Source organism: Armigeres subalbatus, chromosome 3 (genome assembly GCF_024139115.2).
Source record: "Armigeres subalbatus isolate Guangzhou_Male chromosome 3, GZ_Asu_2, whole genome shotgun sequence".
Lineage (NCBI taxonomy): Eukaryota > Metazoa > Arthropoda > Insecta > Diptera > Culicidae > Armigeres > Armigeres subalbatus.
The window spans coordinates 12,860,742-12,871,410 of record NC_085141.1 but is presented as its reverse complement, the minus strand read 5'-3'; the positions used below and the strand labels follow the sequence as shown (position 1 = coordinate 12,871,410).

Below are 10,669 nucleotides of genomic sequence, written 5' to 3'. Positions count from 1 at the left end.
GTTTCAATCATTTATCTATGTATGAAGCAAGCGTCGGTAAACGCCTTAAGGTAGGCAATTATAGTTGGAATGCATCGATTGTTTGGACGCATCATCACCGCTAGTGGAAGTAGGGGTAACTGGGGTAATATGCACCCCCGGGGCTAAACGACTTTTTGGCATATTCGGCGATGTTCCAGGAATATTTTCATTAATGTTTACTACTGGATCGCTAGTTAGAGATCCGAACTACATGCGCTGTAGTAAATACTCTGGAAAAACTGCTGAAAATGTATTCAAAAATGCAAATAGCTCGTTTTGCCCCGAGGGTGCATATTCCCTAATTTCCCCAACCTGGGTTTTCAACAATAAGAATCAAAATTTTGAAATAAAAAATGTGGTTCAACCAAGAAAATAAGATTACTTATCACACAATTATAGGTACGAGCCTAACTTTTTTTGTTATTATATTGGTTTTTAGTGCTTTTTTGAAATACATATAGGGTAAATTATATATTTTGGACATGTACATATTTTGGTCAAGCCTGAGCTTCTTCGATCAATTTTAGATGTGTAGGAAAATTTTTATCGAAAGTATGATCATTGCATACTTTTACCTCGACTCTAGCGGCTCCTGATGAGAATTCACAAATCAACTATTATTTATCTTTAAAATTATCTAAAATGTAAAGCTTTCTACCAAAGTGCCTGCTGGATGCCAGTATGCAGGAGAACATGCATTATAAGACTCTTCGTAACATGCACCTGAAACACGTTTAAATTGGTTCAAACGGCAATCTTGAGGTCCTGCGGCCAAAGTTTGATTGTAATTGAGATACTAATATATTCCAATCGCTTAACATGAACTTGAGACGGATGAAAAAGGAGTGACCAAAATGAAGTTATGTTTTTATGCATCAGACATTTATTGGTCACCCCATGTACAGTACATGGATGAACCATTAATTGCCAACTTTCAGGCTGTTTTCAATGATATCGATAAGATTGCGAAACAATGTTAATTTCTGGGTTAATCTATGTCAGTTAAGCAAATAAATGCATTTAAATGAATGTGGATACGTGTAGGTAAGTCATACCATTGAGATCTGTAGGTGGCCATTTTTAAATTAGGAGAAAATGACTCTGTCCAAAATATATGCATTTTCCATGTCGAAATTATATATTTGATGTCCAAAAAGAAAATATTTCAGTTCGCAGTATATCATAGTTTACATCTAGTAAACGTAATTTACTCAAAAATTGGGCAATGGAGACACAAGACTAATCATAGGTTATGTATTTGGATGAACCTAGTGGTTTTCAATTGTTTTATACTATTCAATCTCGATATATTTTCTAATGAATGTCCTGCGCTTGTCCAAAATACATCATTTACCCTACCTATCTAGAAATGTCGTTTTTTATTTAAATTAGATAATCAAAAACAGGTTAAAAATAAATCTGGCTCGAATAGTTGAAATATTAAATTATTTAAATTATTTTTAAGCCTGTAAAAACGTTCTTTAAAATATATAAAGTGTAAATATATAAAAAGTGTCCCATCGTTTGACGATTTATTGTTTTGAGAAATCTAACTCGGAACATAAAATGACGATACACTCAGTTTCACCGGAATTCTTTCAGGATCTCTTCGGGAATTAATCTAAGAATTCCTCCGAAAATTCCATTGATAATTTCATTTTCGGTATAATTTCTGTATAAATTGGATGGAATTGGTGGAATTCCTGGAGAAATTCTTTGAAATTTTCACAAGAAATTATTCGAAACTTTCACGAAATTTTTTTGGAATTTACACAAGAAATTCGAAAAATTTTCGCGAAATTCTTAGGAATGTTTATTGGCAATTCTGCGGAATTCCCCCAGTCTGTGCCCAGATGTTTATACTAAAATAAACGCCACAGTGTAAGCCGAAGGTATCTACGTATCTTATTTGAATTTTCAAAATTCGCAGCTATATAATTTTCCAGTTCTTGAGAAATTTTAGATAGCCATGAATCACTTTGTGTTTATTAGTGTTATGTCTAGTATGTTATTTATGTATGTTAATTTTTGTTTTTAGGCCTGACTGTGGTGCAAGTGAAAATTGCAGATGTTGCCAATTTTTACGGGCTATCAGCAGCAGAAATAGCAGCGACAGCAGCAGAAAAGTCTCAATCTCCAGACAATCTGGCAGGCTTTTCGGAGACGTCAAGAGAGACGTCACTGCGATGCAAGTAGAAAATAGATATAAAAATGTAGCAAAGAAAAATAAGGATGCCTCAAGAAATAATAAAACATCTGGGTCAAGTATAATGACTACGCCTTACGATAAAGAAATGAGTCAGATTGCGGCAGTTGACGATTCATTAGAGCCTGAGATTATCATGACTCCAATCATAATTAGGCGAAAACGGCCACTAGAACCAGAACCAGATACATCACCGGATACGGCAGGACCCAGCTCATCCACTCCGGCAAGTAAACGCGCGCGGACGGATGCTACAGCATTGCTGCTAGAGGAGTATAAGGCAGAATGCGAGCGGAAAGAACAACGGCAAGCAGAAAGAGCCATCCAGCATCGCGAAAAGATGCAGCAAGTTGAAAGGAAATTCCAAAGAAATTTTTTAATTTGTTGTCACGTTGTATTTTAAATAAAGCTATTAAAAATTAAAACTCATTAAAATTATCATCTGGCTTCCGTTTCCGCTCACACGATAGTATATCTTTTAACGTAAGTGCAATTATAAAATGTTCTATCGGGGTCATTTTTCCATACATTTTTGGTGGTGAATAAGATTTATATGGAGTTTTCACTAGAAATACTGAAAAAAAAATCTACAAAAATGCTGCTAATAGTCGTCCCCGTTTTCGATTGTTTAAAAATTTCGGTTCAGATTCCACCTAAATTTGTACAATCCTGCTCGCTCAGGGCTTTCCAAGGATACTCACAACTTTTCAATCTTGAGCGGTTTTCTTGAAAAATCTGAAGCAGAATTACCAAACATTTTCCGAGAAACCCGGTCAAATTTTTCAAAATATTCCGCATTAGATTTTCCACGAATTTGACTTAAGATTCTCTACGAATATTGCTCAGGACTTTACAAAAATTCCACTTCCGAGGACACTTCAAGAATAACAACAATGAAAAAGCAAGTCAGTTAATTAAAAAATAAAAGAACGTCTATATTTCGTTTTTCAGATAAATCACTGGACTGGAAGTGAATTTTCATTCATTAAATGGTACATAAAATACTATTGTAATAAACCTGTTGCTATTTCGTTTCTTTTCACTTCTCCTAATCGACGAAGAGCGGTATTTCTCACGTTTTGAGAACCGCTTGAGCCGGCGGCTATTGGCACCGGTGGGATTTCATTGAGTGCATCATCAGGATCGTTTTCATTCTCGTTCTCGTCATAAATGTCGTTCTGATTAATACACATGTTATGAAGAGTGCAGCAAGCCAATACAAACTTACTCATCCTCTCGACATGAAAGAAATCGAGCCGTAATAACTGACGAAACCTGCCCTTCAAATTAGAGAAGCTATTTTCTATTTTTACTCGGGTTTGGCTGTGTTTCAAGTTATAATTTCTCTCTTTGTGTGTTAGATTGCCGTAATCTTTGAAAGGGGTTAATAAATGCTCCCGCAAGGGATAGGCAGCGTCACCCAACAGATGGTATCTGCCATGACATATAGCAGATATCTCATCACTGATCGGTGAAAGAGAATATACTCGTGAGTCGTGTATTCTACTTGGTGATCCTATGCAGACATCTAGGAATCTTCTTTTTGCGTCACATATCCCCTGAAGTGTTATTGAGAGCATATCATGACGATTTATGTATGTAGATCGTATTTTGTTGGCAGGCTTTCTAATGGAGATGTAGCTTCCATCAATACACCCTATAACATATGGAAATCCAGCAATCTGTGAAAGATATAAAATATTGGGGGCATAAACAACAATCATACAATCCTGCAATTTATAACGTACACTTCGGAAATCTGTTGCAATCTCTTCTTTCTCAGCTTCAACTTCTGGAAAACGAATGATTGTCTTAGATATGTCGTAGAGGAAGTCTAAAATATTGTTCAGGCATTTATAAAACGATGATTCCGAAAAGTTGAACAGATTACAGATTTCGTGGTATGAATTTTTGTTAGCCGAAAACCTGGAATGATATGACAAAAAACAGATTATTTTGTTAAGAATACACACACACATGGCCATGTGCCCGAATGCCGTTTGGCCATAAAGTTCAAAAATTTGACCTCAGATTACAAGTAGTGAATAGTGCGGGTAATGAGAAGTTTTTGGAAACCTTTTGTGTGGACAGAATTTTCGCTCCCCGTACCGCATTACGTTACACATATTTCGCACTCAACAGTGATAGTTTTTGCGAAATACTTACCATAAAAAGGCATACATTTGCTCATCAGCCGGCAGATTTCTTCGCCCTTTTCCGACGTTTGTACGATAAAATTCGGATTCCTTGTATCTGTTTATGATGATGTCAGCGGTGGTTCTTTTTAAACGGAAGTTTCGGCGGAACTAAAAAAAGACACAGCAGAAAACACTAATTTTAGAAGTCCTAAGGAAAACTTCTTCTAAGAACGTCGTTAAGAACAAAAAACGAACAGTGGGTAATGTCTGTGACATAACCGCTAAGTGGACGTAGGACTTGACTTGACCATGCCTTTAAGATACATAATAGATCCGAATTTCTCACATCAACTATTTTGGATAAATAATCGGCGTTGCATACCATTCCTTGGCAAAATCTTTTCATCAAACCGACAAAGAAATCAAATCTACCTCGAACAAGAACCATCAAAAAAAATTCAGGAGGTATCTGTCCGGTCACGAAATATTAGCCTCGACAGTGGCAACCTTCCCACTGAATGACTGCCTGAAATAAACCACAAGTTGGCTCAGCAGAGGATGTAGACTGTATCTCAGCCCTTCCACTGAAGAGCCTTCTAATCCGTGCGATAGCGACTGAAGGAGAACATTATTTTTAACTCTTAGAGCCTTGAAAAAGGCTGTTTGCTTCGGCTAAGTTCAAAAAGTAAGAAAACGATCTTTTCAAATAACCGCGAATTTCTAGTGATGGTATAAAAAAGACTGAATGCTCTGCGATGGTTTGTTTTTGAGGGATAAACGAATGCTCTGCGAGCGAATGCACTTTTCTTTTATACCTTATTTTGAATCTTCTCTGCTTCCCAATTGGTGGGCCAATCAGCTAGTGTCTTGTATCCCGCTTCTTTGTCAGCCAAAGCGTCATCATCATCAACGCGTTCGAGAAGGGCTTCTTCTTTTTACGCTTGTTGCTCGCTGCTGGCGTCTATTTCCTAACGGGACTTTTCGCTAGATACAGGCCAATAAGCCGGGCAAGCGAGCTTAGAATTGCAGTTCAGGTGGGAAGTACGTGTTCTTTTCTGAGACAACATTGTTAGTAGTAGAAGGAAGGAAACACCCGGACATGGGATTTCGGGTGATAAGATTTATAATTGGTAACGTGGGACGATCATTCAGTCACGTTCGCTTTGTGTGCGGTTAGTATCAAACAATGCTTATCTACATATTTTTTTATCAATGCCAAAAATCCAACATTTGATGAAAAATCGATTGATAGTTTATTAATGTTTGAGCTGTTATCGGTGTTTTTTTTTTTATCCAAATAAGATGATGTGAGAGATTTGGACATCTTATGAATCTTTAAAGGCATGGTCAAGCGAAGTCCTTCGTCCACTTCGCGGTTAAATCAGAAAAATTATCCACTGTTAGTTTTGACGCTATTTATGAAAATCACGTATAAATTTTATCTCTAGAATATTGGATTTGGCACCCAAGTACAATTTCTATCCCGAAGGGTATTGAAAGCATTGATATTGATCTCTATTATTGGCTCTCTGAAGAACCATTTGTTTTTTGGACATACATGCTGCATCATGTGGCTTTTCTTCAGCCTGTCTCGGCTCATCACCGATGCCGGCCGGTCTCGGCTCGACTCTGCTGCTGCTGCCGGTATCTGCTCAGCATTGCTGCTTTGTCGGGTCTGTAGGGTGGACTGCTGATGTACTGGCTAGGTTTCGGCTGATGATGGTCGCTTCGATGGTGTCGAGCCGAAAAAGCGGTCGGTGCAGACTTCATTCCCTGCTAAAAGGTGTGAGTGCTGTTCAATCGATGATGAGGTTGCTTCGCTTGTCCCGGTCAGAATGAAAGGAAAAAATCGCGTTGCGCTATTTTATGGCTTCTCGGCAGACCCAGCGGCTGCTCATTCGCTGGTGTCTGCACCAATCAGAACGTGGTAATGGAATGATGCAAGAATTATGCGGTACCCATATTTATAGGTTCCCTTGATCTCAATGTTTTTCATTGAAAACAGTTTTATGCCTATTGAAACAAGTTTTTCGGGTCTTATCAAGCATGGACATGGAAGGCATACTTGAAATCTGTCGATTGAGGGGCTTACCGCAGAAATTCGTCCACTGAGACGAACGCTATTAACGTTTAAAATCTTTCAACACAGCGTAACGCGGTCGATTTGAATATTTTGAAATGACACCCGGTATAGTAAAGAGAGACGTAGGTCCTACGTCAAAAAACTTACCTCTTCCTCTGTGTAATAGTCCACTACATCATTGACAAAATTAGACACACGCCTCCGTTTCGTTCTCGGTTTCTGTATGGAGATCAGGAACAGATCTTCAAAATCGGAATCAGATTCTGATTCCGAATCTGATTGTAAATATTGCGCGGCGGAAGCAGCAAACAAAATCACTTTTGGGATATTCTCCATTCTCGCTTGTTATGATTCAAACTTGCAATTCAAACAACACCAAGTTTGACAGATCGAATGAAAGTGTATTGGTGAACCCGATCAGTAAACCGTGAAACAACTCAGTGCGAACCCGACAGCTTTGGGGTTGGAACTAGTGCGAACCTAGTTCCAACCTGAGCGAATAAAAAAACACTTTGACAGCACTTAGGTTGGAACTGGTTCCAACCTAGGTTGGAACTTTTTAAAAACGAATTCGACAATAGATAGAGAAATCTCCAGACACAGACTTTATATTGCTGGTGCCACTTGGCACAAATTAATTGGGGGTGCCCAAATAGGATCTGAATCCTACACCAAATAGAGCAATGTATTCAAAGCCTTGGCTGTTGTAGACAAAATGCAAAACGCAATGAAAACACATTTGCCGGATTTGGACTGATGGACTAAAAACCTCTAATGAAACCTCGTCATATCTCGCAATGGTCAACATATCGGACGTTTCTCTCGGGGCACAGAGAGATCGTCAATCATTATAATTTACTGAAGAATGTGTTGTTAAGCGAGAATTGTTCATTTTTAATGAATGTAAAATAATTTTATTGTAATAGTTTATTTACAGGATCGCCATTTTACGACCACTGAAATGAACAGAAATAAAAACATCAACACAATGGTAAGAGGATAATATGTATTTAAAAATTTCGCCAGCAACATCAAAAGTTCCACTCATTCAGCAGCCGCCACATCATCATCCAGCCTCCAATGAACCACCCAAACCACCAACTACATTAAGTGAAATTTTCCAAAAGAGTGCATTATTGTGTATCAGCAAAGAAAAAACTTCGAACGTAACAAAAAATCCCGCTAAAATATTCAACCATGACGTGGCAGCATCAACCGATCGAGTGCAAAAGATTATGATTAACCTTTTGTCTGTGCTCTGGGGTCAATATGACCCCAGGCCACTTTGAGTGGCTGCCATTTTTTCAGTTTTCAACCGATTCTCCTAATTTTTGGTAGTTTGGTAAAACTCGCCGAGATCTGTCTCCTATGTGCAAATTTGCTTGGAAAATCTTGAAAATATGCGCTACAGTGTCCTTTTTTCAAAAAACTTACGTTGACTGTGCTCTGGGGTCAAATTGACCCCAAATTGAAATTGCTATACAGTAAAACCTCCATGAGTCGATATTGAAGGGACCATCGGCTCGAGATGTGAAATAGAAAATTCTTGAAAAGCTGTTTGAAGGAACCATCACAGCAACCCAGGAAATATTTTTTTGCTATGGCATAATTTGCTTCCATGAGTCGATATCGAGTCATAGAACATCGACTCATGGAGGTTTGACTGTAACTATATTAATGTTTGGCCAATTTTGGATTTTTGGGGCTGTTTCGAAAGATAATTTAATCATCTTTCAGGTCGTTACCAAAGATTGACTATAGGTGGGCGGGTACATCGCGGGGAGGGGTTTTCGTAAAAAAGGGTACAAAAACAGTGATTTTTTATGCTTATTTTATTATACCTGAAAATCCTACCCATTTTGAGCTGCACCTTTTCAAAAAGTTTATGCAGGAAGGCGTCTGCTTTGACATGAGGCATTGATTAGTTTAGCGCTTGGTCGCTAGGTGGCGGTATATTTGAATTCATTATTTTACACTACTCAAGTAACTCCGATATATGGAATTTTCCTCATTGTAAATATTCTTATCGCACAATTTTGAAATTTGTAAAGATGACGTCTGTAACAAAGTTCGTCTGGTGGCAATAGACTGTCATTTGACGGAATAAATAATAAGGAAATTTACAAATAGGCGGCGCTAGTGTACTTGCAATATTCTTGCATATATGAAATATTGCTTTAGCTTGGGATCTCATACCTACACCAAAGTTGTATTCGGCAACATTGTTCAGGATGTCTAGCACTACAAAGCGGTGCTCAATATAATGAGCACTTCTTCTCATTTTTTAATTTGTGCGATAAGAATATTTACACTGAGGAGAATTCTATATATCGGAATATCTTGAGTAGTCTAAAATAATGAATTCAAATATACCACCACCTGGCGGCCGAGTTCTAAACTTATCAACGCCTCATGCCAAAGCACATGCCTTCCTGCATAGCCTTTTTAAAAAAGTTGCAGTTCAAAATGGGTCGGATTTTCGGATATAAGTAAAATAGTCATGAAAAATCACTGTTTTTGTACCCTTGTTTACTAAAACCCCTCCCCGCGATGTACCCGCCCACCTATAATCAATCTTTGGTAACGACCTGAAAGATGATTAAATTATCCTTCGAAACAGCCCAAAAAATCCAAAATTGGACAAACATTAAAAAAGTTATAGCAATTCCAATTTGGGGTCAATTTGACCCCAGAGCACAGACAACGTAAGTTTTTTTGAGCACAGACAGAAGGTTAAAAACTCGCGCAGACCGTTCTCCTCCTCCTGTGTGCATTATCCGTCCTTTGGTTTGCTGCGCAGCCACGGAAGAGCTACAAAGTTCGACTGGCATGCCACGGCCAAACTACCATAGTCATAGCTGAGAACTTTGTCCTCATTGCTGATGGTTGCAGTGCCGAACAGCAGAGGCAGCAGCACGTGGCAGCATCTCTTTTGCGCCAGCCAGCCAGCGCAGCGCAGCAGTAGCCTCACAAAGTGGTTATGAATAGTTTATCGACGGCAAACGGAAGTTCCACCGGCAGCCGCCGCGCGCTTATGGTCTTGAAAAATGTATCGCAAAACCGTTTCATAATTTGATTTATGATCGATCGATTCGTACGCTCTGGCAGCAGCAGCAGCCCCAGTGTGGATGCAGTTTAGTGCCGCTCGCCTTTTTCGGTGTGTCGTCGATAGCAGTTAGTGCCGCCAGCAGAAGCAGAAAGATGCCCCTCCACTCAATGCCGCTATCCGGTGTAGGCACAATGAGAGTGCATGGATGGGATTAGCGATAACCGTGAAATGTGCACACGGTCGGTCGGTCGGAGAGTGTGCTATTAAAAAAGTTTCCACAGATTACCCGCCGTGATGCTCCGGCCGCTGCGCTGTTCTGCGCTGGCTGTTGATGAAGAATGGGATCAAGTCAAACTGAAACTTATCAAGATTTGGCTGCGGGAATTTATGCAACGCGAGAGCAAAGTTTTCGAACTATGTGATCAAAGTTGGCCATACGTGAAATGGGCTTGTGATGTGCGAAATTTCGAAGAGAACTTTGTTAAAACTCCAAATGAAATATTTTTTTTGCAATTACAATTTAGATTGCTATCAGATTCGAGTCCAAACTTACATCGCGATAGACAGTATTGGATGCGTAGCTATTTTACATGATTTAGTTCTGACACCGTAAATCTATTCTATCTTGACTAACCTTGATGATTCTTGAATGGCAAGATTACAAGATAACCAGAGATTCAAGAGAATGAATTGTATAAAATCTAAATTCAAAAGAAGAAATTCATGTGTACATCCGAATAATTTTCATATTTTTATTTTAAGAAAAATCCCATAAATTAAGGACAAGCATCTCGGAGTAAAAAACAAAATTCACTCGCGTTTTCAAGGGCACACCACTCAATATAAAAGCGTCGCACAACTGTCATTTTTATTATTCCACGCATGCTGCGGCGCAGCAAAGCTGAATTAATAAAAACAAAGGTTGTCCGCTGCCTCTGTATTGAGTGGTCTGTCCTTGAAAACGTGAGTGAATTTAGTTTGGGATTCTGTGATGCTTATCCTTAAGTTAGTTCCTACTTACTCATCATTTGTACCGATGATGGATTTGTACTGAGCAAACAAATCCATTTTCTTTGTAAGGAATCTTGATATTATAAAATATGTCAATTCCTTCAATCAATATATACTATTAATACGAAGTTTTAAATTTTTGACTCAAAAATTCTATTAAA

General features: G+C 38.6%; 1 protein-coding gene across 1 annotated transcript; it reads right to left on the bottom strand.

Moving 5' to 3' along the window:
• Positions 1–3,231: 3,231 nt before the first annotated feature.
• LOC134224471 (putative nuclease HARBI1) lies at positions 3,232–6,839 on the bottom strand. The gene is made up of 3 exons (XM_062703829.1): positions 6,596–6,839; positions 4,394–4,533; positions 3,232–4,153 (listed from the first exon to the last, which is right to left on the bottom strand). The coding sequence occupies exons 1-3, from the start codon at positions 6,782–6,784 to the stop codon at positions 3,232–3,234; spliced, it is 1,251 nt and encodes a 416-aa protein (XP_062559813.1). The 5' UTR covers positions 6,785–6,839.
• Positions 6,840–10,669: the final 3,830 nt, after the last annotated feature.